The 15,086-nt window shown below is 48.2% G+C and overlaps 2 protein-coding genes across 5 annotated transcripts in view; both read right to left on the bottom strand.

Moving 5' to 3' along the window:
- DGCR8 (DGCR8 microprocessor complex subunit) overlaps positions 1 to 4,358 on the bottom strand; it is a 36,695-nt gene extending 32,337 nt beyond the window's left edge. The window contains exon 1 of one of the 2 annotated variants that reach the window (XM_079152180.1): positions 4,193 to 4,358. The gene's annotated coding sequence lies outside the window, so the exon portion shown is untranslated. Of the gene's footprint in view, positions 1 to 3,639; positions 4,095 to 4,192 lie in introns of those variants that run through there. The other variant, XM_079152181.1, reaches the window with a different exon arrangement.
- Positions 4,359 to 8,739: 4,381 nt separating this feature from the next.
- TANGO2 (transport and golgi organization 2 homolog) overlaps positions 8,740 to 15,086 on the bottom strand; it is a 32,872-nt gene continuing 26,525 nt past the window's right edge. For 2 of the 3 annotated variants that reach the window (XM_079152190.1, XM_079152191.1), the window contains 3 exons: positions 12,317 to 12,470; positions 10,931 to 11,035; positions 8,740 to 9,862 (listed from right to left, as the gene is read on the bottom strand). In XM_079152190.1, coding sequence (XP_079008316.1) covers positions 9,742 to 9,862; positions 10,931 to 11,035; positions 12,317 to 12,470 — 380 coding nt within the window. In that variant the 3' untranslated portion in view covers positions 8,740 to 9,741. The remainder of the gene's footprint in view (positions 9,863 to 10,930; positions 11,036 to 12,316; positions 12,471 to 15,086) is intronic. The other variant, XM_079152189.1, reaches the window with a different exon arrangement.

The raw sequence follows: 15,086 nt of genomic DNA, 5'->3' as shown, positions 1-15,086 counted from the left end.
GAGCGAAATCAATCCACTCACCTGCAAGGGCCGTGTCAGTCAAAGGGTGAGCATGAGACCCTCAGTTCAACTCTGCAGCTAAGGGCCTCAGAGGTATGGTCAGGTGCTCTGCTACCCAGGGACCCCCTCTCCTGGGCCCACAACGTGGCACGTGGACAGGAGAGTGATGCAGCTTGCTGAGGTCACCAGAGGTGGCGGCATAGTTCTGTTCCCAGTAGAGGAAAGGGGGAGGTGGCTGCTGGGAAGGGAACCTGCTAGGATTTCTTGGGGGGGGGGGGGGGGGGGGGGTTGTAGGAGAGAGCTGGAGCCAAGATATAAAGAGTCCTGGGTACCACCTGAAGCCTGGCTCCATCCTGGAGACAATAATGAGGCACCAATGTGAAGTGACTCTAGTCAGAAAGGAGATTCACAGATGTGCCAGTTATAAGCAGCTGTGCCCAGCACAGTCCTCTAGGCCAGAGGACAAAGATATGAAAGAAGCTCTGGATACATCAAGAACAGTGTCACAGAACTGACTGTACTTGTTGACTCAATGGGGATAGAGAACAGAGATAAGAGGGAACTAGAGACAAGGAAGGCTTCTCCTTTCCATTCCAGCATCTAGGAAGGAACCTGGAGAGGAGGAAGGGAAGCTCCAGGGAGACCTGTCTGACAGGGCTGAGGTCACAGCTCTGGAGTCCTGACTGGCCCAGACAGCTCCCGTAAGCCAGATCACATTAACAAGAAGGTAAGTGCCAAAACCACACGAGGGAAGTACTAGAGAGGGAAGAATGTAACTCTAGGAAGCTTCACCACAAAGGAGGCACAAAAAAAAAAAAAAAAAAAGATGGCCCAAGGTGGCAAAGGTAGGGGTGGGTCCACAGGACAAGAGGCCCATCAGCAGAAGCACATGCAGATACACACACACACATACACACACACACTCACATGCATTAAAACTCCTACAGCATGCACAGAAACATACATGTATGCACATGCCATGCACGCCAGTACAGATATACACACATGGCCAGACCCATGGGTGACAGCTCAGTCAGTTGCATGTAACATAATTCATATTCCAAAGACCCCAGTAAGAACAGGAGATAACAGACATCACCCATTTAAGATATTACAGTGAAGGGATAGAGTGTGGTAGTTATACTTCAAAGGGGACACAACACAAAGCCAGAGTCTTGTTTAGGTTAAATTCGCTTAAATATTCACTGACCATCTACTGAGGGAGGTCCTACCACAAACAAGAGGCAAAGCCCCCACAGCCTGGACATGGTTGTACAGCAATGACCACAACACTGTCGCTTTATTTCCTAGACCCTAGGATTTCCTAAGACTTCTGAATTCAATGGGAATTTAACACAATAACTCCCTAAAGGTATGTCCATCAAACTGCTTAGGACTGAGGAAGTTTGATAAAAAGATAAAAGCAGCAATTGCTAAGAAGGCTATACCCAGATGGGCACAAGGGACATCAAGAACATAAGTCTCCTGGCAACCAAGAAAGACCACTGCAGAGGGAAGGTCAGCAAGCTCAGTGCTACAGACCTTGAATAAGACTAGGTAGAACTGGACCTGAATCTGGCAATTGTACAGAGACTCAAGGGAGGCAATTCAGGATTCAGGGACAAAAAAAGCTAAAGGGAAGAAGGAGGTAGGAGTTAGAGGCAAATGATGGCACAGGATGAGGAAGACTGCAAGCATAGAAGCTACAAAACAAAGATAATAGGTGGTGAAGGGGACCTCAAAGAAGTGCACAGCAAAGAATATGGGAACTCTGGCAAGGAAGAAAGTGCTCCTTGGAGGAACAAGAAAGCTGCCCAGCCCTTGAAATCAGCAGTGGGCATTCATGGCAAACTCATTACTTTCCCTCTATAAGCTTACTCTATTCATTGAACTAGTATTTGCTGAATGCCTTCCATATAGCACAAACGCCATTCTAGAAGCTATGAACAGACAAGACAGACAAAACCCATCCCACAGATCTCACATTTTGTAAGGAAGAAAAGTTACAACTAAAACAAGCATCTACCTCATCACATACTAAGAAGTACACAAGCTAAAACAAAGTAAAGGGTTGGGGAACTGGAGGCAGCTTCCAAAAGGGTGATAAGAGAAGGCTCCCTAGCCAGTATCCTTCTGACAGCAGAGGAAAGGCAGCTAAGTGGGTAGTGGAGGTGGAAGAAGGGGACATTCCAGGTGACACCTGGAGGAAAAGCAAAGGACCAGGTGTGGTATGGCCAAATTAGGGAAATGCACTGAGGTGGAGTGAAAGTAGGCCAGGTCTAGAAAGTCTTCTTTTGAGAGACGGGCCACTGGACAGGAGGGTCCAAACAATGATAACACATGATCCAAGATAAGCAGTGGCATCCAGCCCTCAGTCAGGCTCTGCTCTAAGCACTTTATACACTACAAATTACACAGCACATAAGAGAAAGGTTAAACAGAAAGGTCAAACAAGTTACTCAAGGTTACACAGCTAGGATGTGGTGCAGTCAAGCAAACTGGTTTGAGTTTGCACTGCCTCAGTTTTATACTGTCTTACAGTTTTAAAGAATCACTCTGTATCCAGAAAAACTATAGGTGGGTGGGAGTGGGGAACAAAGAGAAGAATTAAGAGACCCACTAGGAAGCTTGAGTAAGACATTTAAGTTGAAAGTGCTCAGAAATGGTCTGTTGTTGAAAACAGAAGGTGAGTCAACAGGGCTTCCTGGGGAAACACGAAGGCATAAGAAAAAGAGGGATCAGACTTTAGAAAGGCACAAGGATCATTTTGATGTGGGTGAAGACTGGAGTTTGGTTTGGACATGGCTACTTGGCACCAAAGTAAAGTGACAATAAGAAGCAGCTAGAAATATGAAGCTGGAGCTCAGAAAGGAGGACAGGGTTGGAGATGGAAGACACGGATGATATCAAGGAAAGTTGGCATTAAAGCCAGGAGACTGGATGAGATCACATGGGAGGAGCAAGCTACAACAAAAGAAGTCCAAAACTTTGCAACCCAGCCAAAATCAGGTTTCCCGCCCCAAGGTCACCATGAGACTATAAAAACCATCCCCTGAAGAGTGCTCCAGACCATGCCTGGTCATGCAGGGCTCAAAGAGTGGCTCTCTGGCTCTTCAGTCCCACTGATGTTTGAGCAATTTGGACTTGCAATTTGGACTGTGAGCCAGCAGCAGACCCATAGTAGGCTTCCCGGGACTCCTGCACAGGTGTAAGTAAACCCAACACACTTCGAGAGCACTCCTTGCTGGAGTCCATTTGGTGGACAGACATGGAAGCACCAGCTATAGCGTCCAGTGCTGTGATTGCAGCCTTTCAATCATGCTTCTCCTGCTGCAGCCTCCCACCCGACCCAGCAGCAGTATGACCTCATCCATTCCTTTTGTCATCCTCCAACAGGCCTCACATCCTATACTCACAAGCGGCACTACTCACTCGGCATCCCAAACTAGCCATTCACTCCCTTCAGTAAGTGAGGCCTTGCAACAGGGGCTGGGCCACTCCCACAACTGGAAGGTCAACAAATGGAGGGCCCTCGCCTAGTGATTGTTCTCCAAGAGTCGACAGCCCTAGTTGGGATTGTTATGCATCAAGGTAACAAGGTACATGCAGGCATGCAAAATGGCAAAATCAAATTCCTACCATGAGCAACCTAAGTCCACTGGATGATACTTGACAGATACCGCTGTCAACAGGTTACCACTTTCCATTTATTTCTACCACGTTCATTGTTACAATAAAACCACATCCTGGTTATCTACATGACACTCAATCCACGAGCATTCGATGAAGACCCGATTTCTCAGATTTCCCAAACTGTTAAAGCAGATAGGGTCGTGTCCATACCGATCCCGCCTGAGGGCGATGATATGGCTTTGGGCCCACCTGACAAGAAGGCTCGTTACACAGACAGACTAGGAGAGTCTGCGACGCCAGGGCCCGGGCCCGGACCCGTATCCCAGCTCCAGCCCCGGTCCCAGCGCCCGCCCTGAGCTCTGGGCTCCCTCCACTGCCCACGGCCATGTTGCTTCACAAAGGCCGGGGCTCCTTACGGGCCCGGCCCGCCTCGTGCCCTCCGCCCCGCCCCGAGCCCGGGCACAAGGCCTCAGCCCGGGAGGAAGGAGGGAGAGAAGGGCGCGCCCTCGCGCAGGCCGCGCAGCCCGCCCGCGGGGCGCCCCTCGCGCCCCGCACCTACCTGCGGCGCCGTGGCCTGCCGGAGCCGCCCGCAGCCCAACCACAGCAGAAAGACCCTCACCGCACCGCCGCCGCCGCCGCCATCTGGAAAAGCCACCCAAGCCCTCCGGTGTACGGGACCCGCCTGCCGCGCCGGGCAATCGGAGGGCGGGCCTCTGAAGCGTGTGGCCAATCCCCTCGCTCGGTTTACCCCACATTGGTGGAGCCGCGGAGCCGGCTGCGGAGGCTGCCAATCCGAGGCGAGTGGCGCGCGCGGCCCGAGCGCGCGGCCCAATAGCTCGACTGCGCAGGCGGGACCAGGTGCCGAGGCCGAGACCGAGGCCGCACTAACGGTCATCGCCGGGGAGGGGCTACGCGCCCGGAGGGCGGCGGCCGCGGGGAGGGCCGGGAGCGCGAGAGAGGGGGATGCCGGGAGCAAAGGAGCGCGGGAATTGTTACAGACGCCCAGCTGGAACCGAGCAAACGGGCCGCCTCCGTTGTAGTCTGTGGAAGAGGCCGTGCACACTTAGGCACAGTAGAGTCTCCAGTTAAAAGCATTAGTCGTTCAAACAGTCACTTCTAAAAAAATCAAGTATGCTCAACTGACAGCTTTCCATTTGCTAATACTATTATCTGGAACCTTAAAAAAAGGAAGGATAGAAATAAATGGAGAAGGAACAGCTTTTCCCTAGAATTAGCATTCCTGTCCGTATATAGAGAGGGGATGATGATGCCAGCCATTGGCAGCACCTCTGTAATTGCTGGATACGAAAATCAGGTGCTAAAAATATGGTACCAAACACACACACACACACACACACACACATATCGTGCCGAAAGTGAGAAATAGGTTCTCTTCTTATGATGCCTCCGGTTTGCTAGGCAAGTGTTTTACCACTGAACTGTATGTCCAGCCACAAGGTTTTGTTTTTAGTGTTTTTGGTGCTGAAGACTGACCCTAAAGCCTCTCCGGCGCTGAACCTGCTGCTGGAACACAGAGCTACAACCCCCAGTTTTTTGTTTTGTTTTGTTTTTTAACATAGTTTCAAAATTTCCCTCCCCTAGATATTCAGTAATTGCAAAGGGGAAATAGTAGCTTTGCAGGGAGAAAGAAAATCTGAGAAGGTGTCACCTTAAGCAATTCATCAAGGTCACCAGCACCTCCAAACTTAGCATTAGTAAGTTGTACACTTTAAATATGTGTGTTGCATTGTATATTACTTGTACTTTCAACAGAAATGAAGGGGGGAGCACTAATCAATGGACAGATATATTGAGTCTCCTGAAAAGGAGATAGGTTCACATGTAGATATTTCTTCCCAAAAGCAAAACATGAATGAAGATCAGACAAATCCCAAATTAGAATTACCAGCCAACACTTTTCAAAAGTGTCAAGAAAGAGGAGTCATCTTCAATTAAAAGAGACAACTGTTGGGCGCCATGTTGCAGGCCTGTAATCCCAGGAGCTCTGGAGGTTGAGGCTGGAGGACAAGTTCAAAGCCAGCCTCAGCAAAAGGGAGAAACTAAACAACTCAATGAGATCCTGTCTCTAAATAAAATACAAAATAGAGCTGGCAATGTGACTCAGTGGTCAAATACCGGAGTTAATCCTGGGTAACCCCCCCCCCAAAAAAAAAGAGAGAGAGACACACACAACTAAGCGCAATGTAAAATCTAGACCCTAAATGGAATCCTGGCTTAGAAAATGGACATAGTGGGATGAATGGTAAAATTCAAATAAAGTCTACTGATTAGTTAATATTATTCTATTGAAAGATTCTTCGCTTGGCCAACCTTCTTTTAAGACCATTTGTGTTCTTCCTTATAAATTCCAGTTTCAGCTAAGCACTCCACCAAGTTAGTTTGGCAAAAACCCTCTCTCCCAACTTTTGTATCTGAACAGTATCTTCAAACATCCCCCAGGTGATGACTGATCACCTGGCCTGCCCTTAGCAAGAACCCTCTTAGATTGCTGGAATCCCCCCATACCCCTCTATTTTCTCTTAGCAATTTTCTACCCACTGACCCCCACCCTGCTCCTTAGAGACAAATTCCCACTTGTCCAGGCTGTTTTCAGAGCTGCACCCAATCTCTCCCCTCCCATTGTAAGTCGGAGGTATAACTAGTGGTCCCTATAACTATGGTGATGGTCCTGAATAAAGTATTCCTTACCATGCCTTAATTAGTATTACTGAATCATATTTTAACAGTATCAATGTTAATTTTCTGGTTATAATCATTTTACTGTAGTTTGGAGCTGTGTTGTTAACATTTGGAGAAACTAAGTGAAAGATAATGGAATTCTTTGCTCTATTTTTTAGTTGCTTTATTAAGTTGAAATCATTTTTATATGAAAAAGGTTAAGCTGCCAAGTGTAATCCCAGTGACTCAGGAGGCTGAAGCAGGAGGATTTCAAGTTCAAGTTCAAAGCCAGCCTCAGCAAATTTGCGAGGCCCTAAGCAACTTAGCAAGACCCTGTTTTAAAATAAAATAGGGCCAGGGATGTGGCTCAGTGGTAAAGTGCTAGCCTAGAGTGTGTGAGGCACTGGGTTCAATCCTCAGCACTACATAAAAATAAATAAACTAAAGGTATTGTGTCCATCTACAACTAAAAAAATTTTTTTTAATTATGTATACACCAGGTAATGCTCTCTAGGGAAAGCTGCAACTTTATTTATTTTTGCAGTGCTGGGGACTGGACCTTGCACATGAAATGCAAACAGTCTACCACTGAGCTATACCCCCAGGGCCTAAGGTACCAAAAAAAAAAAAAAATACAAATAACTTTAAACAGGTACTTCCCCCCATCCCCAGAGACTTTAGCAAAGACCTATAGGAAGTGAGGGACAGCATGGTTTGGATGTCTACAGGAGGAATTTTTCAGGCATAGGGGAGAGTGAGTGCAAACACCCTCAGGCAAGAATTGTGACTATGAGCACTGGAAAGGGTCAAGGACATGTAAAGTGAAGATAGGAGGGGTGCCAGACATTGTGGTGAGACCTCTGTGGGCTGACAGAGAAGGTACCCCCTGAGGTGCCACCAGTCCTTGTCCTGGCCTCATGGCTCTGCCTCCCCATCTCACTGGGAAGTGGAGGACTATTAAGGTGTCTCCTCAAATCTATTTCTCCACCTATGTAGTAAGGATCACAGTTGTTTTAGTCTGCTAGGGCTGACATAACAAAATATGACAAATAGAGTGGCTTAAGTAATAATCTGTTGTCTCACAGCTCTGGAGGTTGGAAGTTTGAGATCAAGGGGCAGCAGATCCATGCTCTTTCTGAACACTCTAGGGAAACTATCATCCAGTCTCTCTCCCAGCTTCTGGTACACTCCTGGCTTATTCTGATACAATAGAACTTCATGCACTGTTCTCCCTATCTGCAATCCTAAATCCAAGCTTCATTTCAGATAAGGCCAAGAGTCACATTGGATTAGGGCTTAGCCTAATTTTATCTTGATTACATCTGGAAAGACCTTGTCTCCAAATAGTCACATTCTGAGGTGGTGAAGTTAGGACTCCAACTTGGGGGTGTGGGGTGGACAGAACTCAATCCATAACAATAGAATCTACATCTTGGGCTGCTTCAAGAGAATAGGGCAAGAAGGTGATGCACCCAGCACCACCTCAGGAGGTGGAGGCTATTGGGGAGCCCTGGTTAGGCTGTAAGGAAGGGGTGGGGGGGCAGAGGGGTTCATGACAAGGGCTTAAAAAGCTTTCCCTGGGCAGACCCAGTCTCTAGGGCAGAGATGAATATCTGAGGAGGCTCTGCATGAAAGCAGTGTGCCTGGCTGGGGTGCGTGCTGGCATGGAACATGGGTACAAGACATGGGGCAACCCACTGAGGCACATGGAGAATGTTGGCAGTGGAAGTGGCTGGAAACCTGTCATTCTGACTGCCAAACACATGTGGATCTTGAGACCTTTGGCCTAGACATGGGTTTTATCACCACTGGAAGTCCCTTTCAAGCCTGGCCTGGCTTAACCACTTTTCTTCTGAGTTTAAGGTAAAGCATGGAGGCCCTCAGACCCCAGGGGAGTGGAGGGACAGGAAGAGGGAAGTCAGACCTCTACTCATTCCCAGATGGACTAGCAAACTGTCATACCTAGGCTGGGATATCCAGTGCAGGTCCACATCCACTCTCTACTCATTGCTCAGGGGTCAGCTCCAAAGGCAAAAGGAAGCATGGAGCTAAGCAATGGATATGTGGGACTTGTGCTTGTCAGTGCTAAGGACTTCAGCTCCCCAGTGCCAGGGCTGAGGGTAACTCTATTTGTCTTCTAGCCCTTGATTCTACCCTTTTCCACCATCCCATGCCTCTCTCTCTAGGGACTCCTCCTAACGAATCTCTGGTGGTGGGTGGGCTCACCCACTAATCAACACCTGGGTCCCATATAAATGGTTCTCTTGCACCCTGGACTCTGCCCACAGATAGCCTGACCCAGAGGCTTCCATCATGGTACTCAGGAGGCTGTGACAAAAGGAGGCAGAAAGAGCCTCATATGGGCATCTGCGCCACCACAGGAGTTCCTGTCATAACCATCACACAAAGGAAGGACCTTGAAACCCATTTACTCACCACAGCTTAAAGTTTTATTATCAACAGCTCACATTCAAGTTCAGAGTCCTATGAAGTTTGACATACCAAGAAGGGAGACAGCAAGGGGTAGCTAAGTCCACTTGCTGAGATGGGCCTACCCAGAACCCATAATGCCCACTTGGGTAAGCAGAGGCCTAAGAGCCCCTGGTACACACACAACCATCCTCCAGCATGGAACTGACCATTCAGGAGGACCCCTGGTGCAAAAAAAAACACCCAGCATACATGAGGCCACCTCCTCGATTCAAGACTATCCAATGCACATGGGACTCTGGCATACACAGGACCATTGGATCTCTAATGAGGCTAAGCTTCTATTGTAAAAGTGAGTTTTTCTCTGGTCCTCTCCGTGTGTGGTTCCAAATATGGCCCATATCCTCTCAGGAGCAGGTATGGTTGTCAGGAAGTAAAGCACAGTGGTGTCCTATGCACCACTTAAACATCACTTAAGGCACCATTTAAATAAAAGTCTACTCCTGTCATTTGACCAGAGCAAAGAGCCACTGACTACAAGTGTATGTAAGGTAAGAAGTTCTCCTCTGCCTGGTTGGCATGCACATGTGTGTGTACACTCCTGAGCAAGTGTTCAAATATGTATACACTAGTGCAACTTTGTGTGCTTATATGCGTCTGTGCACATGTGGGTGTGTATATGTATGAGCATGTGTCCTAAATGTGTGTGTGTGCCTCCACATGTGGACAAGATAGGCCCACATGCATTCACACACATAGGGCACACCTGGTTCTGTCCCAGACCTGACATTAGACTCTGTAACTCCGCATTGGCATAAAGGCAGACCCTGAGCTGGGTACAAGACATGGATGGATAATAAACAAATCAGAAGGCTCAGGTCCTGGAGGATGTTAGTCAAGTCATCAGTAGTGCAGTGTGGCCGTGGCAGGTTCCTGTCCACACTGGCCCTTGAGACAGGGCCTCCCAAGAGCCTGCTGACCATGCCCAGGAGTGGGGGATTAGCTCTGTAACATGAATTCATAGGTGTTGGTCTCCCAGCAGGAGGGGTCCTTGTTCAGCATGCTGCGCTCCGTGAAGGTCACATGACCATCTGCGTCCACAAGGATGATGGTGTTGGTTCTGAAAGACAGTGTTCACCCTGTATCCCTTGCCCCTAGTCCTCCACAGCTTGTGCCAGACTTGAGGCAGGAAAGAGAAGATTCACCAGGTGTAGGGTCTGTACTGGGCACCTGGCTCCAGCTTTGCAGTAGGTCACAAATGAGTAGAAACCTCAGTCTTAAGGACGTGGAAGGGCTTGTCAGGGGCATCGGGGCTTCCTGACCAGCCCTGCATGTCCACACCGGGTGAGTCCTATTACCTCTACTCTGCAACATCCCCAGCCTGCCCTGCCTTCCCTCTGCAGGAAGAGCCCCACCTGCCTGCCCAACACCTTCACATGGGCTGACCATGCATTTCCACACTCAGTGCCCCAGGATCCCAGACACTTGGCCATACTCAGTTCTTCTAAGAAATCAAACTCTCAACCACTCGGGACCCAGGACTTGCCCACCTGAACACTTTCTCTGTCCCCTTATTCTCTCACCATTCAGGCCATCCATAACTCTGCTGGCTACCTCAAATACTCAGTGCACCCTCCTCCCCTCTTGCCTAACCCTTCCCACAGTGGGTCCTCATGTTGTAAGTGCCTGTCTCCTAGAGAAAGAGTCTGTACAAACACACACACATACAGGAATGACCAGCCTGCAGCCACCTTCCAGATATGTAACTGAGGGTCCCTGGAGTATCGGTACCAGGGCATTTGCCCACCAGAATTTGCAGACAGGAGCAGCATCCCTAATCTCATCCCTGGCTCCCTGGCAGTTGTATACTGATGCCTCACCATAAGAGGGCAGTCCAAGGGCTCCATCTAGAAACAACTGAAACCTCGGGGACCTCAAGCCCTGATCTACAGAGCCCCTAGGAATTGATGCTTATTTATGCAAGCCCTTAACTGGGGAGTTGCTTGTCTCTGTAGCCCTTAGTCTAGACAGGGCAAAGGCTTTGGAATCTACTCAGTTAGGGAAATAGCCAGGTCCTGACTAGCTATGGAACATAGGGAAGCTCAGTTTCTTTGTTCCCACTCCAGCCTGGGATGTTGGAGAGTAGGGCAGGAAGGTGACACAGCCAGCGCCTCCAGCCCCTCCATACCTGGTACCATAGTTGGGGCCGCGCACACACACAGCTGCATACTTGCTCAGTATAGGCTGCACATACTCCCGGCCCTGGTCTTCAATAGCTGGGTCTGGCAGCTGTCTGGAAGACAGAGAGAAAAAAAGACCATCATTCCCTCTGCTGCCTGTCTACAACCCTGTGTAGCCAGGTAGACTTGCCTAATATGCTTATAGCCTTGAGGTTCCTAATGAGCTCTCTGGTCTTGGGAAGCAACTGGGAAGTGTTGGTTTATTCTCTTTCACACACAATGCCTCACATCTCTGTCTACCCATCTATTTATGACTCCATCACTGAGCCCAGGCAGCCAGATAGCATGTATATTCTCTTACTGCACCTAGAAGAGCCCTGTGGGCATCTGTTCATATGACAAGTGTCCACTTCAGCACTGAGACTTGCCAGCCACCACAACGGGCACCACTGCCATAGTTATCAATAAGGGCAGCCAGGGCCTAATCATGGCTCTGCCCAGGATAACACACTGACTGAGGACTATGTAGACTTAGAGCTGAGCAGAGGGCTGGGCCAGCACAGCTCCCCCAAGGGTGTGGTGATTCTGAGGCTGAAGGGTAATCCTGGCTCAGAGGCCTGGAGGCAACTGTGAGAGGACAGAGAGAAAAGAGCAGGACACAGGCTGTGAGGTTTCCTTTGAGGGTCCACTGGAGGAAGTGTTACCCACAGGGTGGGGGAGGATGCTTGGTTGTCTGGGCAGGAAAATAGCATGGGTAGGTATGGGGGAGGGACAGATGGGACCACTTGTGGGACAAAAGCCAGGTTGATGAGCACCAGGATCCCTGGCTGGGACAGCTAAGACCTAGGTGCCCCTATCTGAGGGTGCCTTGTGCAGAGGCCTATGGGCAAGAAAGAGGGCTGGGGAGGGGGCTCCCCTACCCCCAGGAACAGGTGTGTCTGTGCCCAATGTTCAACCCTAAAGTCACTAGGGGACAGCATGTGGGAAGTTCTGTCTAATCCCAGACCTGCTGACTCTCACTGCTCCATTCTGTGGCTCTTCCTCTCAGGACTTGAATATCTGGAACGTTCCAGAATCTCCCACTATCCCTTCTCACACAGAAGAGAACCCCTAGCAGTTCTGGCCTCAGGCCAGCATGTATCAGATCTCTGTGAGCACTGAGCCTCCCAGCAAACAGGATCCTGGCTGCCCCATCTCTCATCATCAAACGCCCTTACTAGAAATCAAGGGGAGCAGGTGGAGAGTAGCACAGGGTCAAGGACAGTTTATTTGTCAGGCTCCTTGAATCTGAGAAGATAGCCCTGGTTACTTTCATAGGCCTCTAGGGTAGCACAGTCTGCCTTCCTCTCTGCCTCAAACCTGAGTGGCCACCCCAGAAGGGTCTGCCCACTTACGCCTCCTCATTGTTGAGCACATCCAGGAGCTGGGTAACAAGAGTATCCTTGGGGAGCACATGGCTCTGCTCCACAACCTCCAGGAAGAGCTGTTTGCCAAAGCATAGCTTCCTCCAGGGTGTCTCCAGCAGCGCATTGCTCAGCCCATAGGTCCCTGCAGGGAGGAGGCCAGTTTAGCCATGCAGAGGTCCAACTATGTGATTTCAAAGTAAGCTTCTAACACCTACTGGTTCACCCAACATAAAATGTCAGGGGTGGGGGCTGGGGCTGGGGCTCAGTGGCAGAGGGCTTGCCTATCACGTGTGAGGCACTGGATTCAATCCTTAGCACCCCATACAAAAATAAGCAAATAAAATACAAGCATGCTGTCCATCTCGACTACAAAGAAAAAAAAATTTTAAATAAAATATAAAAAGGGCTGAGGATGTGGCTCAGTGGTTAAGCACCCCTGGGTTCAATCCCTGGCACACACACACACAAAAAAAAAATTGTCAGGGGTAGCCAGGTGTGATGGCACATGCCTGTAATCCCAATCACTCAGGTGGTTGAGGCAGCAGGATCCCAAGTTCAAGGCCAGCCTCAGCAACTTTTCAAGGTCCTAAGCAACTTAGCAAGACCTTATCTCAAAATAAAATATAAAAAGGGCTGGGGATATGGCTCAGTGGTTAAGCACCCCTGGGTTCAATCCCTGGTACCAAAAAAAAAAAAGATGACAGGGGTATAGCAGGTGACAGCAAAACCAAATCAGATTGCATCCAAGCAGCCCCCACACTTGACACACTCTCTCATACTCTCTCTATACCTGATTCATCTGTAGCAAGGGGTACAGAACTCAAGGCAGGGCAGAGGCAGGTGGCAACCTCAAGAGTTCACAAAGTACAAATGCCTAGGGGACTAGATGGACAGACTAACATGGAATAAAAAACCTGAACTCTAATGGGCATCCATTTATAAGCTACGATATAAGGGTTACCTGCCAAAATCAAGGGTGGGACAACCAGCAACCCAAGGGCAGGAGGTCACCCATCATGATAGGTCCTGACTCATGTAACAGTTAGGAAATCCTAGACAGTGGGCACAAAGACAGCTCCAGCCAGTGGGTACATGGAGAGCCTGGGTAGAGCCTGACCCCCCTCTGTATACTGGCTAGGTTCCTAGCTAAGGGAGCAGGTAGACTCAGTACAAGGACTCTGAGTTATAGTTTCTCAGAACAAGGAAGTTCTAAAGTGGTGATAGAAGGCGTGACCAAAAGGGAAAGGGTTTCTCATGTCACTAAAGTGAGGGACACATACTTGAGGGAGAGAAGCCCCTCAGAGCCTCTTCTCCAGAGGTCCAGGTGGCCAGGGAGCACACAGCTCTGCATCCTGGATAAGACACCAATGAAGCAGAGTCTGAAGCAGCTCCAGTTCCAGTAAAGTCCGGGAAGATTGCCCTAGCTCTGCTGGAGCCCCCACAGTCAAGTTGCCAGTCCCTGATGTCACTGTGTTTTTTCCTTCAGGAGCAACTGGGAAGGCAATTTAATAATCGGAGCTAAGAAATTAGGTAGCCACAGGCAAAGACTGGAGTTTGATCTTACTTCACACCATACAGAAAAACTAACTCAAATTGGACCAAAGACCTAATGAAAGAGCTAAAACTGTGAACCCTTAGAAGAAAAAAATAGATAGTTGGGGCTTCATCCAAACTTAAAGCTTTGTGCTTCAAAAGATATCAAGAAAGTAAAAAAAAAAAAAAAAAAAAAAAAAATCCATGAAATGGGAAAGAATTTTTGCAAATCAAATATCTAAGAGACTTGTCACATTGTTAGAATAAAGAAATCCTAAAACTCAAAGAGAAAACCTATTTATTACCTATTTATTTATTTATTTATTTATTCATTCATTCATTCATTCATTCATTCATCAGGGGATTGAACCCAGAGGCACTTAACCACTGAGCCACATCCTCAGTCCTTTTTTATTTTTTTGAGACAGGGTCTCACTAGGTTGATTATGGCCTCAATAAGTTGCTGGGCTTTGAACTTGGGATCCTCCTGTCTCAGCCTTCTGAGTTACAGGCATGCACTACTGCACCAGGCAGAGAACCAAATTTTAAAATGAGCAAAGACCCGAATAAACATTTCTCTGCAGAAAAAGTGACCAAAAAGTACATGAAAATATGCTCAACAGCAATAACCACCAGACAAATATAATAAAAACCACAATGAGATGCCACTTCATACCCGCTAGGACAACTATAATCAAAAAGACAGAGTCCAGAGCTGGGATATGACTCAGTAGTAGAGCTCTTGCCTAATGTGTTTAAGCCCTGGGTTCAATCCCCAACACCACACACACACACACACACACATACACACACACACACACAAAGAAGGAAGGCTGGGGAATGCAGCTCACTGGTACATGTGCTTAGCAAGCACCAGGCCTAGATTCAATCCCAGCATCCACACCTCTCCACTGCAAAAAAAAAAAAAAAAAGAAGACAATAACAAGTATTGGTGAGGATTCAGAGAAACTGAAACCCTTTTACATTGCTGTTAGAAATGTAAAATGTAAAATGGGGGGCTGTGGTTATAAGTCAGTGGTAGAGTGCTTGCCTATCATGTGTGACCACTGGGTTCTAAGTCTCAGCATTACACAAAAATAAATAAAATAAAGGTATTGTGTCCATCTACAACTTAAAAAATTTAAAAAAAAAAGAAATGTAAAATGGTACAGATGCTTTGTAAAACATTTTAGAAGTTCCTCGAAAAGCTAACAAAGTTACCACA

This window comes from Sciurus vulgaris (genome assembly GCF_902686455.1).
Source record: "Sciurus vulgaris genome assembly, chromosome: 8".
In the NCBI taxonomy this organism is placed as follows: domain Eukaryota; kingdom Metazoa; phylum Chordata; class Mammalia; order Rodentia; family Sciuridae; genus Sciurus; species Sciurus vulgaris.
Note: the sequence above shows the minus strand (reverse complement) of the source record. Positions and strands in the feature narration are given on the sequence as shown.